The 18,054-nt window shown below is 45.5% G+C and overlaps 2 protein-coding genes across 4 annotated transcripts in view; both read left to right on the top strand.

Moving 5' to 3' along the window:
- Nucleotides 1-291: 291 nt before the first annotated feature.
- Nucleotides 292-6,028, top strand: LOC124518051 (proline-rich protein 36-like). The gene is made up of 2 exons (XM_047087830.1): nucleotides 292-2,030; nucleotides 5,450-6,028. Exon 1 carries the CDS (start codon nucleotides 425-427, stop codon nucleotides 1,979-1,981), a length of 1,557 nt encoding a protein of 518 aa, XP_046943786.1. The 5' UTR covers nucleotides 292-424; the 3' UTR covers nucleotides 1,982-2,030; nucleotides 5,450-6,028.
- Nucleotides 6,029-10,253: 4,225 nt separating this feature from the next.
- The window catches only part of RRN3 (RRN3 homolog, RNA polymerase I transcription factor), a 30,008-nt gene continuing 22,207 nt past the window's right edge, over nucleotides 10,254-18,054 (top strand). For all 3 annotated transcript variants that reach the window (XM_047087634.1, XM_047087633.1, XM_047087632.1), the window contains exons 1-3: nucleotides 10,254-10,354; nucleotides 11,625-11,730; nucleotides 12,736-12,792. In XM_047087634.1, coding sequence (XP_046943590.1) covers nucleotides 10,266-10,354; nucleotides 11,625-11,730; nucleotides 12,736-12,792 — 252 coding nt within the window. In that variant the 5' untranslated portion in view covers nucleotides 10,254-10,265. The remainder of the gene's footprint in view (nucleotides 10,355-11,624; nucleotides 11,731-12,735; nucleotides 12,793-18,054) is intronic.

Raw genomic sequence — 18,054 nt, 5'->3', positions numbered from 1 at the left:
CCTTTGCTCTCCTTCAAAGCTCGCCCGGGCTCTCAAAGGCAGGGCGTGGGGAGCGGAATGCAGCACTTCACCCGCCGAAAGTGGGACAGAGACCACCGGTGCCAGAGCGAAATTCCCCACATTCGGGTCCTGATGCTGGGGAAACGCGAGAGACGCACTGGGCGGAAACACTGCGCATGCGGGAAGGTCGTGCGCGCGGGCGACGGGATGCACGGCGCATGCGCCCCTCGCTTGGGCGGTGCCCCCGCCCTTTTTTTTTTTTTTTTTCTCACGGCAGGTAATAGGCGGCTTCTTTTTCCCTCTCGCCCCGCCCACTCTACCCCCCCTCCCGGCAGGGGCGTTGCCATGGCGACCCAGAGGCCACAACCGGAGGGTGGCGGGCTGGTCTCCTCTGCGGACCTGGCGGCGGCGACAGTGGCAACTCATGGAGCTTTCAAGAAACTCCGTGGAGGAGACCCGGAAGCGGACGGGCCTCGGCCGTTGCAGGCATTTCTTCTGGCTGGGCGTCGCCTTCGACACGGTGGGCGCGACCGTGCTGTTCACCGGGGTCTTCGCGCGCCTGGTCTTCTCCGACCTGCTGCTCTACCTGGGTTCCATCATCATCTTCCTCAGCCTGCTGTGGTGGGTCTTCTGGTACACCGGCAACATCGAACTGACTGCGGAAGAGCCCTCGAAGAGGCCCTTCCACGTGCTCTCCTCCACCATGGTGGACGCGCTAAGCCAGACGGTCAGCCACCGCTTCTCTCTCACCATCTGCAACGTGTCCCGGAACTTGAGGGGCTTCCGGCGGCGCTGCAGTCGCAGGAAGTTCCTTCAGACCGTTGCTTCGCTGGATATGACCGTCACGGGCCAGCTCGAAAACCGGCTGGAGAAGGAGGACGAGGACAAAGACGCGACGCAAAGTGTCCAGGAGAGCGGCGACGCGCAAGACCTGCGCGGAGAGGACCTGGGCCCCAAACCTGAACCGGTCGGAAGTTCCGAGGGAGTTCGCTCCCCAGGCCCTGGGGCCGGGCTGCCAGGGTTCGTGAAGGGATCGTCATCCACGCATGTGGGGCCGCCTGAGTTCATTGTGTCTCCTCCCGACCGGCCTCGGGCCCCAGCCGTCCTCCCCTTCAGGAGCCAGCACGGAGTCCCCTGGGCCTCCGCCCGCCAGCCTCCAGCTGTGCGTTCTTTGAGGATCCAGCCTGCAGTCAGTCTTGCCACTGCGGGTCAGCCTGCGGCCTCCTTGGCTTCCGGCAGCCAGGCTGCGCCCATCCTGGCTTCTAAGAGTCTGCCCGCTGCCCCCTCGACCTCCATGAGTCAACCTGGACTCGTCCCTGCCTCTCAGAGCCAGTCCTTGGTGTCTCTGCCAACGCAGAGCCAACCCTTGGTGCCCATGGCCACTCAGAGCCACCTCTTGGTGCCCGTGGCCTCTCAGGGTCATCCCCTGGTGCCAGCACCTGCGCAGAGCAACCTCCAGGCCCTTTTGGCCTCTCAAAGCTACCGGCTGTTATCTGCAGCCTCACAGAGCCACCTCCAAGCCCCCGTAGCCTCACAGAGCCAGACTGAGAATCCTTCTCTGGTCTCTGAAACTACATCTCCAGTTGCTCTGGCTCCCCAAGCCCAGGCCCTGAGCACCCCTGTGTCTGTGATCCAGCTTCTGTCATCCCAGTCTTTTCAGAACCAAACTGTGGACCTGCGGCTCTCCCTTGCTGTCCCGGACTTTCAGGCCCTGTGTCACACCCAGCAGGACCCCCAGAGCATCATGTCTTTAGTTCGAGAGATGACTCCCAGCCAGATGACTCCCAGCCAGTCTGCGTCTGCCCAGGAGTTTCAGAAGCCAGTTGCACAGGCTTCTGAGACTCCACTACCAGCGAGCCAGGAGCTGAGTCAGGAACCCCCTGCCGCCTCATCTCCACCCCCTGGGTCCCAGGCCCAGCAGTCAGTGCCCCCTGAGAACACACCTGTCCCTGCCTCAGAGACGAGAAGTCACCCTCCCTAGTACAGAACCAGACCCCAGCCATCTGAGTGGCTGCTCAGGCCTTTGCCAAGTAAGTGCCTTTGGAAGTAGTATTCCTTGATTGTTTCCAGGTCTGTGTTCTGCTGGTTTCCTCAGTCCCTTCTCTTGGAAAAAAAAAAATGAGGCAAGTGGAGGTGAAGTGGTCTGTTCCTGCATGGATTAGATCTTTTGAACTTCGGGAGGTTTTTGAAACCTAGTGCTGTGCGTGGAACAGTGTTGTTAAAGCTTTACCTGCTCACCCCCAGAGTGAGATCGATTTCTCTTATTTAGGCTTACTAAGGACAGGGTGGTAAGTAAGACATTCCACCAGGAGCTGTAGGGGGAGGTGGGGAGAGGGACTCTGCATTTTTTCTGAAACAGGATGATTTTAGGCAGTACAGGGGCACAGCATTAAATAGCAACAAGTCCTCCAGGGGGGGGAAGTTATTCCCCTTTAAATTCTTTTGTGGTCCTTTTGATTCTGTCCGGGAGAACATCCTTAGTTTGGGGTTCGTGATCTCCAGCACCTCTCTTATGCTTTGGTAGGCAACAACTGTACCCAGCTAGGATTTAATACTGTGTGTGTTAAAGTTATTTCAATGGGTAACTTCTATTTATGCCAAGTAATAACTGGTTTTTCTATTTACAATAGTGCCAATTGCTTTTCACAGTATAAGTAAAGTAAGTAACTTTTCATAGTTAAGTAAACAAAACAAAACCAAAAAAACTCAAACACTTACATGAGCCAACTTAAAGGTAAAAAATTGTATAGTGAAGGTTGAATGATCCTGAAGTTTGGAAAACATTTGGCTATTTGTACTAAATCCCATGAACTTTCTACTAGATCACAAGACCCTCTGTGCTAACCTGTTTGATGACCAATTCCACTTAACTCCTCAACCTTCTGTCAATTAGAAAGGTAGAAAAGGTCGTGTGAAGGTCAAAATTGGTGACCCTGCTCAGTGGGTTAAGTGCTGTCATAATGGTATTCACTGCTGAGTATCAATTTCCTGATCTTTTTCTCTAATCCTATTCCATAAATTACCTGCTCTGGAGGTGGGGAGAGTATAGAGTAGAGCAGTATTTTGAGGTTATGTTAATGCTCCCTGTTTAAATGCTATCAACATGTTATCCAAGAAGGTTATTTCATATTGGTTGGTTTCATTTCCGGGGTGGGGGGGCGAGGGGTAACAAATGAATATTCTGTGGAAGTCAAACTCTTTAATTTCTTTCTTCTTTAGGCTTGTTAAGAAGGATAATGTGTGGGGGCGCCTGGGTGGCCCATTCGGTTAAGCCTCTGACTCTTTTTCTTTAAAGCTTTTAAATTATTTTTATTTTTATGTTTTTATTTGAGAGAGAGAGAGAGAGAGGGAGAGAGAGAGATCGTGAGCAGGGGAGAGAGGCAGAGGGAGAGAGAAAAAGAGAATCCCAAGTAGTGGAGCCTGACACGGGGCTCCATCCCATGACTCTGGGATCATGACCTGGGGCTGAAATCAAGAGTTGGACACTAAACCGACTGAGCCACCCAGGGGCCCCAAGCCTTGGGGTCTTGACCTCAGCTCAGGTCTTGATCTCAGGGTCATGAGTTAAAGCCCCTCCTTGTTAGGCTCTGTGCTGGGGATGAGGCCTACTTAAAGAAAAAAAGAAAAAAAGAAAGATAAGATGTGTTATAATTCTACCTGTGGTCTCTGTTGTAAGGTAATGGCAGTAGGCCAATAATTAGATAATAATTCTAAGGTCTTTACCAGTTTTAAGCTGAAAACAGGCCTCTTAGACATTAGCAACAGTTTCTAACCCAAGTGTAGGCTCCATGGGCATTCATCTTGGAAAACGCTTTCAGATGTTTATTTACTTGCACATAACTTCTTTTAAAATCCTTTTTAAAAATACTTATTTTTGAGACAGAGAGAGAGCAGAGGAGGGGCAGAGAGGGGTACAGAGGATCCAAAGTGGGCTCTGTGCTGACAGCAGACAGCCTGATGCGGGGCTCAAACTCACGAACTATAAGATCATGACCTGAGCCGAAACCGTGAGTCAGACACTTGACCAGTTGAGCCACCCGGGCACACCCCCCACCCCTTTTTTTGCTACAAAGATGACGTCAGGTAGAATGAACACCAAATGTTATGACACGTTTCTCTATATTGACCGTAAGATACTTACCTAAAACAAGAGTTGACAAATTTTTTCTATAAAGACCCAGATAGTAAGTATTTTAGGCTCTGTGGGCCAAAAGATAAAATCAAGGATATTATGTGATTGCTTATATACCGAGAGAGAAAAGAAAACGGCTCCCAGTGTGTGTGGGTAGGTTGCATAGTTCCTCTGACTCCCGTTGAGTCATCTGGAGGCTTTCATCTAAGAGCATTGATCTTTCAGGCAACCTGGCCATCTCTTGTTCCGCTGGCCTGAGAGGAGGTGATTTCCAGAGTCTTTGACTCCCAGATTGAGATTCCACTGTTTGGTGCCTGGCATTTGCCCCTAGTGGAGTCTAGAATGTGTAGATGGTGATGTTCAGGCCCTGAGCAGACACTGGCCAGACAGGCAGGCATCGGGAGCTCTGGGGGGAGCAGGGGTGGAAACTGATGCCCACGTTGGCCTTTGAACTCACAGTGATAGTCCCCAGCAACAGAAAGATGCAGAGTTGAGGAGGGGCGCTCCTGATATCTGGTGGGTAGAGACCAGAGGTGCTGCAAAACACAGTGCCCTGGCTGGCCTGTTCCAACACAGAATTATTCCACCCAAACCATCATTACTGTGAGATTGAGGAACCCTGATCTAGAATAATAAAAAAAATTGCTCTGTAGTTCACGAGGTACTTAAAGAAAAATATTTTTATCCTCAGAGGACTTATTAGCTCTTAATTAGTCATGGTATCTTTTAGACCATGAAGATCTTATTCACCTTTGTTTTTTTTATCTTTTCTTTTTAAATTATTTTTAAATTTTTAATTTTTTATTTTTTAACTAGTCTCCACCCCCAACATGGGGCTTGTTCTCGGGGCCCTAAGATGAAGAGTCACACACTCTACCAACTGAGCCAGCCAGGAGCCCCTGTTATATTTATCATCATATTCCCATTTTGAATTAAGATGCACTTGGGGCATTTGTCAATAACAACAGCTAACATTTATTGGGTGTTATGATACACTACACACTGTACTAAGTAATGTACAGAGATTGTCTTGTTTGTCCTAACAATCAGAGGTGGGCTCCATTGGAGTCGGAATTGAGGTATAATTGATGTATGATTTGTTATAAGACGTAGATTATAAGCTTTCCTTTCAAGTTAAAGTTATTAAAGAGTGTTCTTCGTAAGCCCACCAATTGTAACTTGAGCTGTAATACCCCACATCAATCTATGGGTGGCTCCTCTTTTGAAAGCTGTGTTCCCAGAGAGAACTCTGTAATTTTTTTGTTCCACTCTGTTTATAAATCTCATCTCAAATACAAATTGCTTTTTTCTTTCCAGAATCACCAGTGTTTCTACAGACTTAAGTGCCAACTTTATAAAAGCACAAGTACTTACCTCTCAACCTCATTTCAGAAACCTCCATGTGGAGTGCTGATCTCTCTCAGGCCAGTGGGCCTACTAGATGGCCTTTGCCAAGTGTACGTGTGTCAGTGTTGGGGAGAATTTTCCAGCTTCAGATCATAAAGTTATTGCCAGAATCTTAAGCCATAATAAACTATGCTATTCTAAATGATCTTTGTTTTTTAAAAAAGTTGTTTTTTAAAATAGACTTCTTGTGAGAGAATTCCAAGTAGAAAATAATGCCTCACAAACTCTGGGTGAAGACGGAAGTAAGTGTAGTCCCCACAGAAACGGACAGTGGAAAATGTAACTCTGAATTTAAGATTACTTTGTGACCTCATTAACTAATAGAAAAGTCAACACAATCAATGCACTGTAACATGCTACAATTTATATTTATATGTTCATTTCATTTAGTGAACATGAATTTCCCATTTTCCCAAGAATTTTTATTTTTCCCAAGGCTTTTAAAATCTGATTGGGTTGTACATTTTATTGGTAATCAAATAAAATTCATTTGAGAGTGTCTTCTTACATTCTTTCTTTGTATCAGTAGGTTATTTATGCAAGAATGCTCTAAAATCGGGATAGTTTTCTTTAGAGATTTCCATTATAGGCAAAAACATGTTTTCAGGTGGTACGATACTTTTGATCAAAACTCCCAAAAACTTTAGCTGTTTTATATTTCTTCCCCCTTTCTGTCCCATGCTTTGGTATTTCTGTATTATATTTCTGTATTACAATTTCTATATTATATTTAAAATTTCTTTTTTTTTTTTTTTTCAACGTTTATTTATTTTTGGGACAGAGAGAGACAGAGCATGAACGGGGGAGGGGCAGAGAGAGAGGGAGACACAGAATCGGAAACAGGCTCCAGGCTCTGAGCCATCAGCCCAGAGCCTGACGCGGGGCTCGAACTCACGGACCGCGAGATCGTGACCTGGCTGAAGTCGGACGCTTAACCGACTGCGCCACCCAGGCGCCCCTAAAATTTCTATTTTATATTTCTATATTATAATTTAAAATAATTAACTCAGGCTGAAAGACTACGTATGGCAGATATTTGGAAAAAAAGAATAACGGAAGTGAAGTAATCCAGCTAAATAAAGTAAGCCAGTCACAGCCAGACAAATACTGTATGATTCCACTTCTATGACATTTCTCATATGACAGAATCAGATTCATAGAGACAGAAAGAATGGTGGTTGCTGGGGGGAGGGGAGAAGGGGAAGTTGTTTACTGGCATCAAGTTTCAGGTGAAAAGAATTCTGGACATAGTTGCACAACATTGTGAATGTAGCTAACACTACTGGGCGCTATGCTTAGAAATGGTTAGGGGCGCCTGGGGGGGGGCCAGTGTGTTAAGCAGCCGACTCTTGATTTTGGCTCAGGTCATGATCTCACAGTTCCAGCTCCTTGTCCGGCTCTTTGCTGACAGCGCACAGCCTGCTTGGGCTTCTCTCTCTCTCCCTCTCTCTGCCTCTCCCCTGCTCAAGCACACGCGGGCTTTCTCTCAAAATAAATAAACTACCTCTCATCTGTAGCAAGTATTCATTGGAAGCCATTTGGTACACTATGACCTCACCTCTCTCGATTGAGTTAGAGAAGGGCACTCGACTCAAACTTGGCCAATGAGAAATTACTTTCTGTTGCCTTAAGACATCCGTGTATCATTAGTATCAAATTCTTTTCTGCTTAAGCCCTCTTGAGATAGTTTCTGTTACTTTCAGGCCAAGAAACTTTAACCAACAGAACTATTCTAGGGATGATTGTAAAATTCATCTCTAGGGGAAGGTCGCTCTTCTGAAAAACAGTTTAATGGGTCTTCTGGGTGTATGAAAGTAAAGCAAAAATTCATCCTGGAATGAAGAAGCTCAGAACAGTTATGAACAAGTACAATGCTCAGTGATGTATAAGAACAACCACATTGTGGGCAAGGCTGTCTTTATATGCTGTGTGTTAATACTTGTTTGCCTTTCTGTTACTCATTTGGAGGTCCCTCCCTCCCTCCCTCCCAGAAGTAATCTCTATGCCCAACGTGGGGCTTGAACTCATGACCCTGAGATCAAGAGTCCCATGCTCTACTGACTGAGCCAGCCAGGTGCTCCAGCCTTTACCTTCTTAGATTAGAGCTGGAGACCAAAAGAGATGGGACTCCAGGGAAGGCAAGACTGGATAAAAAAGGCAAGATGAGTTGGCCCATGGAAGAGGGTAACTGAATCGAGAATCTTCAATGAAGAGACATGATCAAAGAACTCCCAACAGTGAATTAAGCTGTTTAGTTTTCAGATTTTCCTTATGATGAAGCTTCCGCTGAAGAATTTTTAACATGGAAGCTTAGTCTTCACTGTGCTTTGGGAAAATAAGGAAGGAGCTGTGCTCAAATTTAAGGAGATATTTCTGAGAATGCTTTGGAAAACTCAACATGTCTTATATGCCCTCTAAGCCAACAATTCTACTTTGGAAAAATTTTCACACACATGATTCAGGAGACTGTAGAAGCATATTCACAGCAATGTACATAATTGGGAGGGAGGAAAAAATAATCTAAATGTTGGTGATAGGAAAATGGAAATATAAATTGTGGGCTATTCATATAATGGATGGATGCTACATGGCGAGAAACAACTAATATAACAGGAATGGGATGAACCAGTAGAAGGTATAATGCAGAATGGAGATAATTTTATGATGGAAAGACAAGCAAAAGCATATATGTAGTTTAGGAATATATATATGTATATATATGTGTGTGTATATATACATATATATACATATACATATGTGTGTGTGTGTATATATATATACACATATATACATATACACACACATATATATATGTATACACATATATATGTATACACATATGTATACACATATACACATATATATATATGTATATATATATATATATAGTAATTACCTAAAGAAAAGTTGAAATGGTTTTAAAAAGTTAGGATAGTAATTATCTTTAGGAGGAAGCAGGGAGAAGGTGGGACCTGGGAGGAGCACACAGGAAGCTTCCATAGTAAGGGTTAATGTTCTGTTTCATAAATTGGGTGGTACGTTCATTCACAGGTATTTATTTTATTATGTTTTATAACTTAGATTAACTATATTCTCTCTCTCTTTTTTTAAGTTTATTTTGAGAGAGTGCACAAGCAGGGGAGGGGAACAGAGAGAGGGAGAGAGAATCCCAAGCAGGCTTCGCGCTGTCAGGATGGAGCCTGACACGGCACTTGAACTCATGAACCATGAGTTCATGACCTGAACTGAAATCAAGAGTGGGATGCTTAACCCACTAAGCCACCCGGGAGCTCTTAACTTACACTCTTTTGTGCATGTCAGACTTGAAAAAAATGAAAGGATAAGTAATTGTCAAATTGCTTGGCGGTGCAGAGTTAAACTTCTGACAGTGTATGAGAGTTCCAACGAATTGTGATTTTTTTCCCCCCTCTGCTTTGGGGATGGAGGGGAAGAGATTCCCACTTCAACGGCTGTCTTGAGGAATCTTTGTGAGCCAGGGTACAATTTCCCCTGCTCTCAGGACACTGAAAATCTCTGCCCAACATTCTGAAGGAACCCTAAACCAGTGGGGTAAGAAATGGTGCCTTATAGAGTTGGCAGAGAGTTACTTATTTTACACTGTTGCAAAATCGAACAGTGCTTTATATGTAACAAGTCGCTGTAGCTGGCTTAATGTCCTTTTGATAATTCTATACAGTTTCCAAAGGTTGCAACATTTTCCATTCTTAGAAACTAAGGGGAGGGGCTCCCTCTGCTTCCTTCCCCCCCACCGTGCCTTGGGCCCTGCCCTTCCCTATACTAAAAGACTCTTCCCTGCTTGCAGCAGGTCTGGCGGACCCCTGGACCTCCCTTAAAAAGGTAAGTTCAGTGGCTGCTGGGTTGCTCATTGGGTTAAGCTACTGAGGACCCTGGATTTCAGCTCAGGTCATCATCTCATAGCTTGCGGGATGGAGACCGGCGTTGGGCTCTGCACTGGCGGTGCAGCGCCTGCTTGGGATTTTCACTTCCTCTCCTCTCTCTGCCCCTTCCCTACTCATGCTTTCTATCTCTGTGTCTCAAAATTAATGAATAAATTAAAAAAGAATTTAAGTTCAAGGACTAACGCCTCTTGAAAACTGACTCCTCTCTGATTTCAGCTCTGAGTTTTCTGGGTAAATCGCTCCGTCAAACCTCAGTTTCCGCAAAGATAAGATTAGTTCCAAAGTCTTTGAGGATAGCGCAGAGGGTATAGAGCCCTCCCCCACCCCCCACTATATGCTGGGTGGAGGAGCATAGTTCGAATCCCGGCTGCCCCTTGTCTCTGCGTGCTGGTGTTAACCAGAGCTTTGGTTTCTTCAGTTTGACTAAGGGATGCTTTGACTCCAAAAAGATAATACTCGTGGCACCCGACCAGTAGGGGTCCACTAACGGTCCCTGCCCTTCCTTCGGGACCCTCAGGGCTGGCCGGAGCTGCCAAGGATCTCTCTTCTCGCAGCGCCTTGGCCGCTCTCACAGCCGCACCTGGCGAGGCGGGGAAAGTCCTCCAACTGAGAGGAGGGGCCGGAAGGCAGGGCAGGGAGGAGAAAGCTTCGGCGGCGCTCTAGCCCGCCGGGATCACGGAGCGGTCCCATGGCGCTCCTGATTGGCTGAAGGCCGCCGCTCGCGCGCACGTCTTCCGGGCCACAGGGGCGGCTAGAAGGCCCACGACTTCCGGGGAGAGGCGCAGTCGTCGCGCTTGTCGGGCCCAATGGCGGCCCCGCTGCTTCACACGCGGTTGCCGGGAGATGCGGCAGCCTCAGCGTCTGCAGTCAAGACGCTGGGGGCGTCGAGGACCGGGTGAGAGTCCGGGACGCTTCCTTCTGCGCATCTGGGGCCAAAGCTCAGGATCGGGGTTAGGAAAGCGAATGTGACAGGGCCTGGGGCAGAGCTGAAGGAGTCCTGGGAGCAACGGTAGAGGGTCATCTCAAGTTCTCGAGAGTGAGCCCGTGCCCTTAAGTGGGTAGTAAAGGTGGGAAAATGCATCTGTTCTCCGTTCAAGGGTCTTTTCTCCCCAGTGGGCTCCCGCCTAGCGTCCCAGGCCTGGGTACTACCTCATTCCTCCCTTTTCTTCACGTAGATTTGGAAAGAGTTCCCTGGGCTGTTTGAATCATCAGGCGAATGCGATCATTAATGGCAAACCAACTCTTAATTTTTTGTTGGTGTTTGAAATTTGTTTCCGCATACACGTTTTCTTAACAGTTTTTCTTCCACTTTTAAAGCCCCTAACCCCCATAAAACATTTTGGGGTTTGGCTTTGAGAGTCATTAGTAGGATACTGGTGTGGTTCCCCCCCCCCCCCAACTACTCTGCTCTATTTGAAGGAAGAAAACTTTGTAAAACGCTTAGCATAGTCTCATTTATGGTGTTTATTAAGCACCTGTACTCTCTCTGTGTTAGACCCTGGAGACAGTAGTCTATCAAAAGCGACAACATCTCTGCTCTCAACAGAGCTTACAATCTCAGGAGGGAAAGACAGTGAAGAGGCCAGTAAATAACGGAAAGGGATGGTTTCAGGCAGTGATGATCTGCCGTGAAGAGGTAAAACGGGGACCAGGAGAGAGAGGATAGGTACTTTAATCGTCTCTCTGACATTTGAGCTTCAGTTGGAGGGAAGACGAGAGTCCAGCTGTGTCCGTATCTGGAGGATGAGTGTTTCTGATAGCGAACAGCAAAAGAAATGGGAATCAGCATGGCAAGTTTGAAGAATAGAAAGGACACTATGGTTGCAGTATGTTAAGTGGCTGGAGGTGAGGTCAGAGGTAGGCAGGGGCCAGACTAATATAGGACCTTGAAGACCCGGACCGAGAGCTTGGATTTGTATTTTAAGTGAGGTGGGAAACCTTTGGAGAGTTTAACAGGGAGGGTAGGATAGCATGATGCAATTTTGGGGAAGATCATTAGGTCATTGAACGAAGAATGTTGGAGTTTAGAGTGGAAGCAAGGAAGCCAGTTAGGAGGCTTTAGTGATAGTCCCACTGAATGATGTTGGCTCAGTAAACGTTGGCTCTTCTGATTTTTTCTTATTCTCTGCCCTGCATGTAATAGTATGATTATCTTGGTTCTATAGACTTTCAGATATGCTCACGTTAGAGAATGATTTCTTCAATTCTCCTCCAAGAAAAACCGTTCGGTTTGGTGGGACTGTGACAGAAGTCTTGTTGAAGTACAAAAAGGTAAGAGGAGATAACATGAGGTTTGGTGGCTTTTTGCCCCCTGCTTTAATTGAGATATAATTGACACAGGGAGGTTGGTTTTGGTGGGTCAGGATACAGTTGTAGCCATTATACAACAGTCACGTAGACATAATAAAATGAATTTAGATACCAGTTTGAAGTCAGTTATTTAATAACAGCATGATGTTGTCAGCTCAGATAACCTCTTTGCTGAGGTTTCATATCTTCAAATGTTCCATTTATGTAGCATCTTTAAAAAAACTCTAGCAAGTGCTGGAATAAAAATCCTTAGGTCAGAGTGTTTTATTTCTGAAAGAATTACCTAAGCATTGCTTTGGGACAGTAAACCAGCTCTCCAAGAGGGGTTTGGTTTTTTGTTTGTTTTTGGTTTGGTTTTGTGGTAGTTGAGAAGGGATTCTGTTAAATCTCAGCGATGGAGGGAAAATATAAATATTTGTTTTCATATATATAAGCATTTAAGTGCGAATACGCAAATGGATGGTATCTTGTATCGAATGTGATCGTCAGATGTCAGGACGCAAGTAGATCTGAATGTGAACAGCTTTTTAGTAGTCATTTTCTTTTTTTCCAAGCTGTCCAGCTCCACTAACATGAGTTTTTAAATGTTTGTAGTTACAATTAAAAAAATTTTTTTTTTCCACGTTTATTTATTTTTGGGACAGAGAGAGACAGAGCATGAACGGGGGAGGGGCAGAGAGAGAGGGAGACACAGAATCGGAAACAGGCTCTAGGCTCTGAGCCATCAGCCCAGAGCCCGACGCGGGGCTCGAACTCACGGACCGTGAGATCGTGACCTGGCTGAAGTCGGACGCTTAACTGACTGCGCCACCCAGGCGCCCCTGTAGTTACAATTTTATAATCCACAGTTGATGTGTGAATGTTACGCTGTTCCTTTTGTAAGAATTAAAAGTCCTGCTCTTGATTTTTAATAGCAAACTGAAGCAAGCAAAACTTTTTTTTTTTTTTTTTTTGGTCCTTGTTTAGGGTGAAACAAGTGACTTTGAGTTGTTGAAGAACCAGCTGTCAGATCCAGACATAAAGGTAATTAATTTATGTTTGATCATTAGCAAAGTTCTTGCCATTTTGCATGGATTTAATTTGCACGTTTGGTCCTATTCCATGCTCTAGAACTGGCTCTCTGTGTGATCCTCACTTTAATGCGGTGGTTCTCAACCAAGAGCACTTTTGCCCCCAGGGCACTTTTGGTGATGAACCGGAGACATTTTTGGTTGTCACATCTGGGGGGAGGGCGTGGGTACTACTGGCATCTAGGGAGGGAATGACAAGGATGCCACTGAAACATCCAGCACTGAATGCACAGAGCAGCCCTCCACAACAGGGAATTATCAAGTCCTAAATGTTGGTAGTCCTCAGGTTGAGAATCCCTGCTTTACCTTTCCTTTCTTATTTTTTTTAACGTTTATTTTTGAGGGAGAGGGAGAGACAGACAGACTGCGAGTGAGGAGCAGAGAGGGAGGGAGACACAGAATCCGAAGCAGGCTCCAGGCTCTGTGCTGAGCCGTCAGCACAGAGCCTGATGTGGGGCTCCAACTCCTGAACCGTGAGATAATGACCCGAGCTGAAGTCGGAGCTCAACCGGCTGAGCCCCCGGGGCCCGTCTTTCCTAGAGCCTCTTCCCTCTGTGCCGCATGCAGCTCTCACATCTCTCCGCTGCTACAACAAGAAGAAAAGATGACTTACCTTTCAAGCAACTGCTCTTTTTAGCGTCTTTGCAGATGGTGCAAGAAGTTCAAGAGGTGCACCTTTCTAAATACGTACCTGTCATCTCGTCACAACTCAGGAAATTTCATTTCCCTTTTCTTCCCTTCTTGCCCAGTTTTGGGAAGAGTGGCCATGGTAGTCAGATTGCCTGGGATAAAAATCCTTCCTCTGTGGTTGCCCAGTGTGTGATCTTGGGCAGCTTGTTTAACTCACTGCCTGCGTTTCTCATCTTTATAAAGTCGGGAAAACAATAGAGGTATTTTAAGTGCAGACGTTTTAGAGGATCCAGTGAGTTAATACACGAGAATCACTTGGAACAGCTCCTGACACAAAAGGCTTTGTGGTTGTTAACTGTTCCTGGTGACAGCTCAAACTGTCTCACTGCTCATGCGTGTTTTAATCCCCTGTGAGATCCGCTGTGGTGATTACTGTGACCTATTACTAGTGGTTTCTTCCCTGCTCATTTCAGTGGACTTTTTTTCAAGCCTCATACTAATTCCTTGTAGCAGTGGACACTGTTAGCTGCCCACTTTTTTGTTGTTGTTAGGTTTTATTTATTTATATTGAAAGAGAGAGAATGAGGGAAGGGTGGGGTGGGGGCAGGGAGAGAATCCCAAGCGGGCCGACCGAACTGTCAGCTTGGAGGCCAGTGTGGGGCTCGAACTCACGGACCGCATGTTCATGCTCTGAGCTGAAATCAAGAGTTGGATGTCTAACCGACTGAGCCACCCAGACCCCTTCGGCTGCCCACTTCTTAAATTTCCTTTGGTTTCTAGGATCTTGCGGTCTTCTTATCACTTCTGTCCAATCATTATTGTGATGGGTTCTTAAATTTGGTGTTGATTAGGTTTCCAAACTTGACCCTTTCCTCATTCTAAAGATTCTTCCTGTGTGATCTCCTTAGGCCCTTTAAGCTTTGGAATTTACCTTTGTCCTCATAACTTCCAAATTTGTATCTAGAGCTCAGATGGCTCTTGTGGGCCCTAGACTGGTTTTTTAACTGCCAGCCCATAAGTAATACTGATGCCCCAAAGTTAGCATTTTCTCTCTCCCAAACCCACTCCTCTGCAACCTTCTTTATGTGCTTAACTGATTTACTGCTTACCTAATTCTTGAGCGAGGAACCTTGGGGTTTTTCTCACCCCTTGTATCCATTGATTTACCAGGGCCTTTGGGGAAAAAAAAATATCCTTAAAGGCTTCTTGCATTGTTGGTGCTTTTTTGTCTGGATTCTTCCCTTAATTCCTTTAGCTTACCTAGGTTCCACTTCTCCTCTATGTCACATTACCCCTCACCCCTACCTCCACCCCCCACCAATTTTACCCTCCACAGTGCAGCCTGAGGCATCTCTAAAATAGGGCACCATCCTGCCAGAAAACTTCATGCCTTTTTCACACAGAACCAGCTTCTTAGCATGGTCTGCAACATTGTTTCTGTGTTCAGTCCTCACTAGATACTTTATTCCATGAATTTGCCTCTTTTCAGCTTTTTAAAATTTAATTAAATTAATTAATTTAGGCAATCTCTACAACTCACGTGGAGCATTACTTCTTTTCATCTTTATCTCTTTGCATGTGCCTTTTCTTCGTGGCTGGGAGAGGTCGTCTGTATCTGCTTTATTTGCTACCTATTTGAGCATGGGCTCTGGCTACATGGCCTCCCCTCCCATGCTGGCTTTGTGGCTGAGGGCAGATTTACTGCACTTCCGTGCCTCAGTGCCCCCATCTGTAAGATGGGAACCAATGGTGTCACGTACTCGTGGAATGGTCGTAAGGATTAAATGAGTTAGTATGTGTTAAAATCTTAGAATAGTGCCTGGCACGGTGATTACTGTATTAGTCTTCACTGTTGTTATTGCTTTACCTACTAAACTCCTACTCTTTAAGATCCAGCTGAAGTGTCCTCTTTACTGGAATTTTCCTTGGTTCTCTCTAAGCACATAGGTGTTGGTTCACTCCATTTCCCACCCTTCCAGCAGATCTTCCTAGTTACAAATCCGACTTACAAGGACTTCCGTCATTTATGTGTCCCCTCTTTGATTCCCAGATTTATCTGTTGGCTTGCTTACCATCTACTCCAGCCACAGCTGTACTATTGGTTTTCTGAATACGTGCTTGTCCCTCTGTGAGGATGTAGCCACCAGAGACCGACAGCAGAAGTGGCGCTGTCTCAAGCTTTCCCTTATCCTCGTGTTCTTCTGTAGTTTCCAGGGACCATTTTCTTTGTCCCGCTGTATTTTTTTACCAGCACTTCTTGGTGTCTTGGCATACTAAGAAATGCATCAGTGTGTCTATGTTAGTTCAGAGAGTGTTGGAAGCAATTTGGTTCTAATAATGGTTCAGTACTAAAGCACCAAAGACTATGACTAGGTTACTTTAAAAAATGGAGCTTTTTAAATGTTATCTTTATAATTTTGTTGCACTTTTTTTTTTTTTTTTTTTTTTGGTGGAACAGGGATAGGATAGAGTTCATGTATTTTTATTTGCACCTAACTTAGTTTGTCTTCACTGCCTCAGACCTTGGTGAGCCACCATTAACTTATCCTTAATGGCGGTGGACATATGAAACTACCATAGTGCAAGCGAGTTGTGATTTACGTTATTTTACTGCCAGCTTACTTGGGGTTTCTTCAGGAAGTAGTCTCAATGAAGTTCATCACAAATAGCACGTGGAAAGCAGTCAGTGGTGGGATGAAGGTGGGGAAGAGGTGGTGAGCTCCTGAGTGGAGCAAGGGATTGTGGGACAGGGGATGGAGCATAGGCTGTGACCCAGACAGACAGGTTTGAACCTGGTTCTTTATTAGCTTCTTTTTAAAAAATTTTTTTTACTTTTTATTTTTTTTTAATGTTTATTTTTTGAGAGAGAGAGATAGAGCACAAGCAGGGGAGGGGCAGAGAGAGAGGGAGACACAGAGGAGACACAGAATCTGAAGCAGGCTCCAGACTCTGAGCTGTCAGCACAGAGCCCGACGCGGGGCTTGGACCCACAAACCGTGAGATCATGACCTGAGCCGAAGTCAGTCGCCTAACAAACTGAGCCACCCAGGTGCCCCTCTTTATTAGCTTCTTGAATGGGCAGGTTGCTTATTCATTTCTCTTAGTCTCTGCTTCCTCAACTATAAAATGGGAATACCAGGAGTCCATTTTCAGCATTGTTAGGATTAGTAAAAGATGCAGACGCATGGTATTGAGCACCGTGCCTGGTGCCTGGTGTCTTCCTGCTGAACGATACTCCCTGTCAGTATCAGTCTGTAACAGCAGGTACAGCCCTGTCTGTTGATGGTTTATCACTGTAGGTACAATATTGTCTGTAAAAATCTATCACTAGAAGTGGGGCACTTGGGTGGCTCAGTCGGTTGGGTGTTTGACTTCAGCTCAGATCATGATCTTGTGGTCTGTGGGTTCGAGCCCCCTTTGGGCTCTGTGCCGACAGCTCAGAGCCTGGAGCCTGCCTCGGATTCTGTGTCTCCCTCTCTCTGCCCCTCCCTCACTTGCTCATTATTACTGTAAGTACAGTACTGTCTATTAACAGTCTACTGTTATGGTTATAACGCATTGCTTTTGTGTATTTGTATGTCCCTTTCTCGGGTGGAGTCTTTACTTTTTTTTAACTTTTAATGTTTATTTTTGAGTGAGAGCATGTGAACAGGGGAGGGACAGAGAGAGAGGGAGACACAGAATCCGAAGCAGGCGTCAGGCTCCAGGCTTAGAGCTATCAGCACAGAGCCCATTGCAGGGCTCGCACCCGTGAACTGTGAGATCATGACCTGAGCCAAAGTCAGATGCTTAACTGACAGCCACCCAGGCGCCCCTCTTGTGTTGAGTCTTAATCAGCATTAACCATTTCTTTCATAATTGGAGGGTCTTAGTTTTTTATGTATGTTGTGTGTATGTGTTAATACAAACAATATATTATATATATTTAATTTATTATTTTTATTATGTTTTTAGAGAGTGGGGGCAGGGTGCAAGTGAGCAAGGGGCAGAGAGAGAGAGAGAGAAAGAGAATCCTATGAGGTGCAAAGTGGGAGAGAGAAGCGGGGCTTACCCAAAGTAGGGCTCGAGTTCACCAGAAGTGGGGCTTGAGCTCACCTGATGCAGGGCTCAAACTCACAAACCATGAGATCATGACCTGAGCTAAAGTCCGATGCTTAACCCAGTGAACCACTCATGTGCCCTAAAGCTTTTTATTTTTATTTTTATTTATTATTTTAAGTAGGCTTTATGCCCAACATGGGGCTTGAACTCACAACGTTGAGATCAAGAGTTGCATGTTCTACCAACTGAGCCAGCCAGGTGTCCTTATAGTTGATACTTTATATTTATCTAACTGATAGCATATTTTATACATGGCTTGTTTTCTTTTTATTTAGAAGTTTTTCCCATGTCACTAAAAGTTATTATGAACAGGAATTTTATTGCCTGAAAAATATTTTATGATGTACTGGAGCCATCATTTTTATACAGCACATCTTTTTTTTAAGCTTATTACTATTTTGAGAGAGAGCATGTGCGCAGGTAGGGGAGGGGTAGAGAGAGAGGGTGAGAGAGAATCTCAAGCAGGCTCCATGCTGTCAGCACA

This window comes from Lynx rufus, unplaced genomic scaffold (assembly GCF_022079265.1).
Source record: "Lynx rufus isolate CCGP_SWC_20201006 ecotype Redwood Valley unplaced genomic scaffold, mLynRuf1.p SCAF_23, whole genome shotgun sequence".
Lineage (NCBI taxonomy): Eukaryota > Metazoa > Chordata > Mammalia > Carnivora > Felidae > Lynx > Lynx rufus.
Note: the sequence above shows the minus strand (reverse complement) of the source record. Positions and strands in the feature narration are given on the sequence as shown.

Coding starts and splice junctions, on each gene's coding strand:
- LOC124518051 (XM_047087830.1), top strand. CDS start 425: ATGGAGCTTTCAAGAAACTCCGTGGAGGAGACCCGGAAGCGGACGGGC.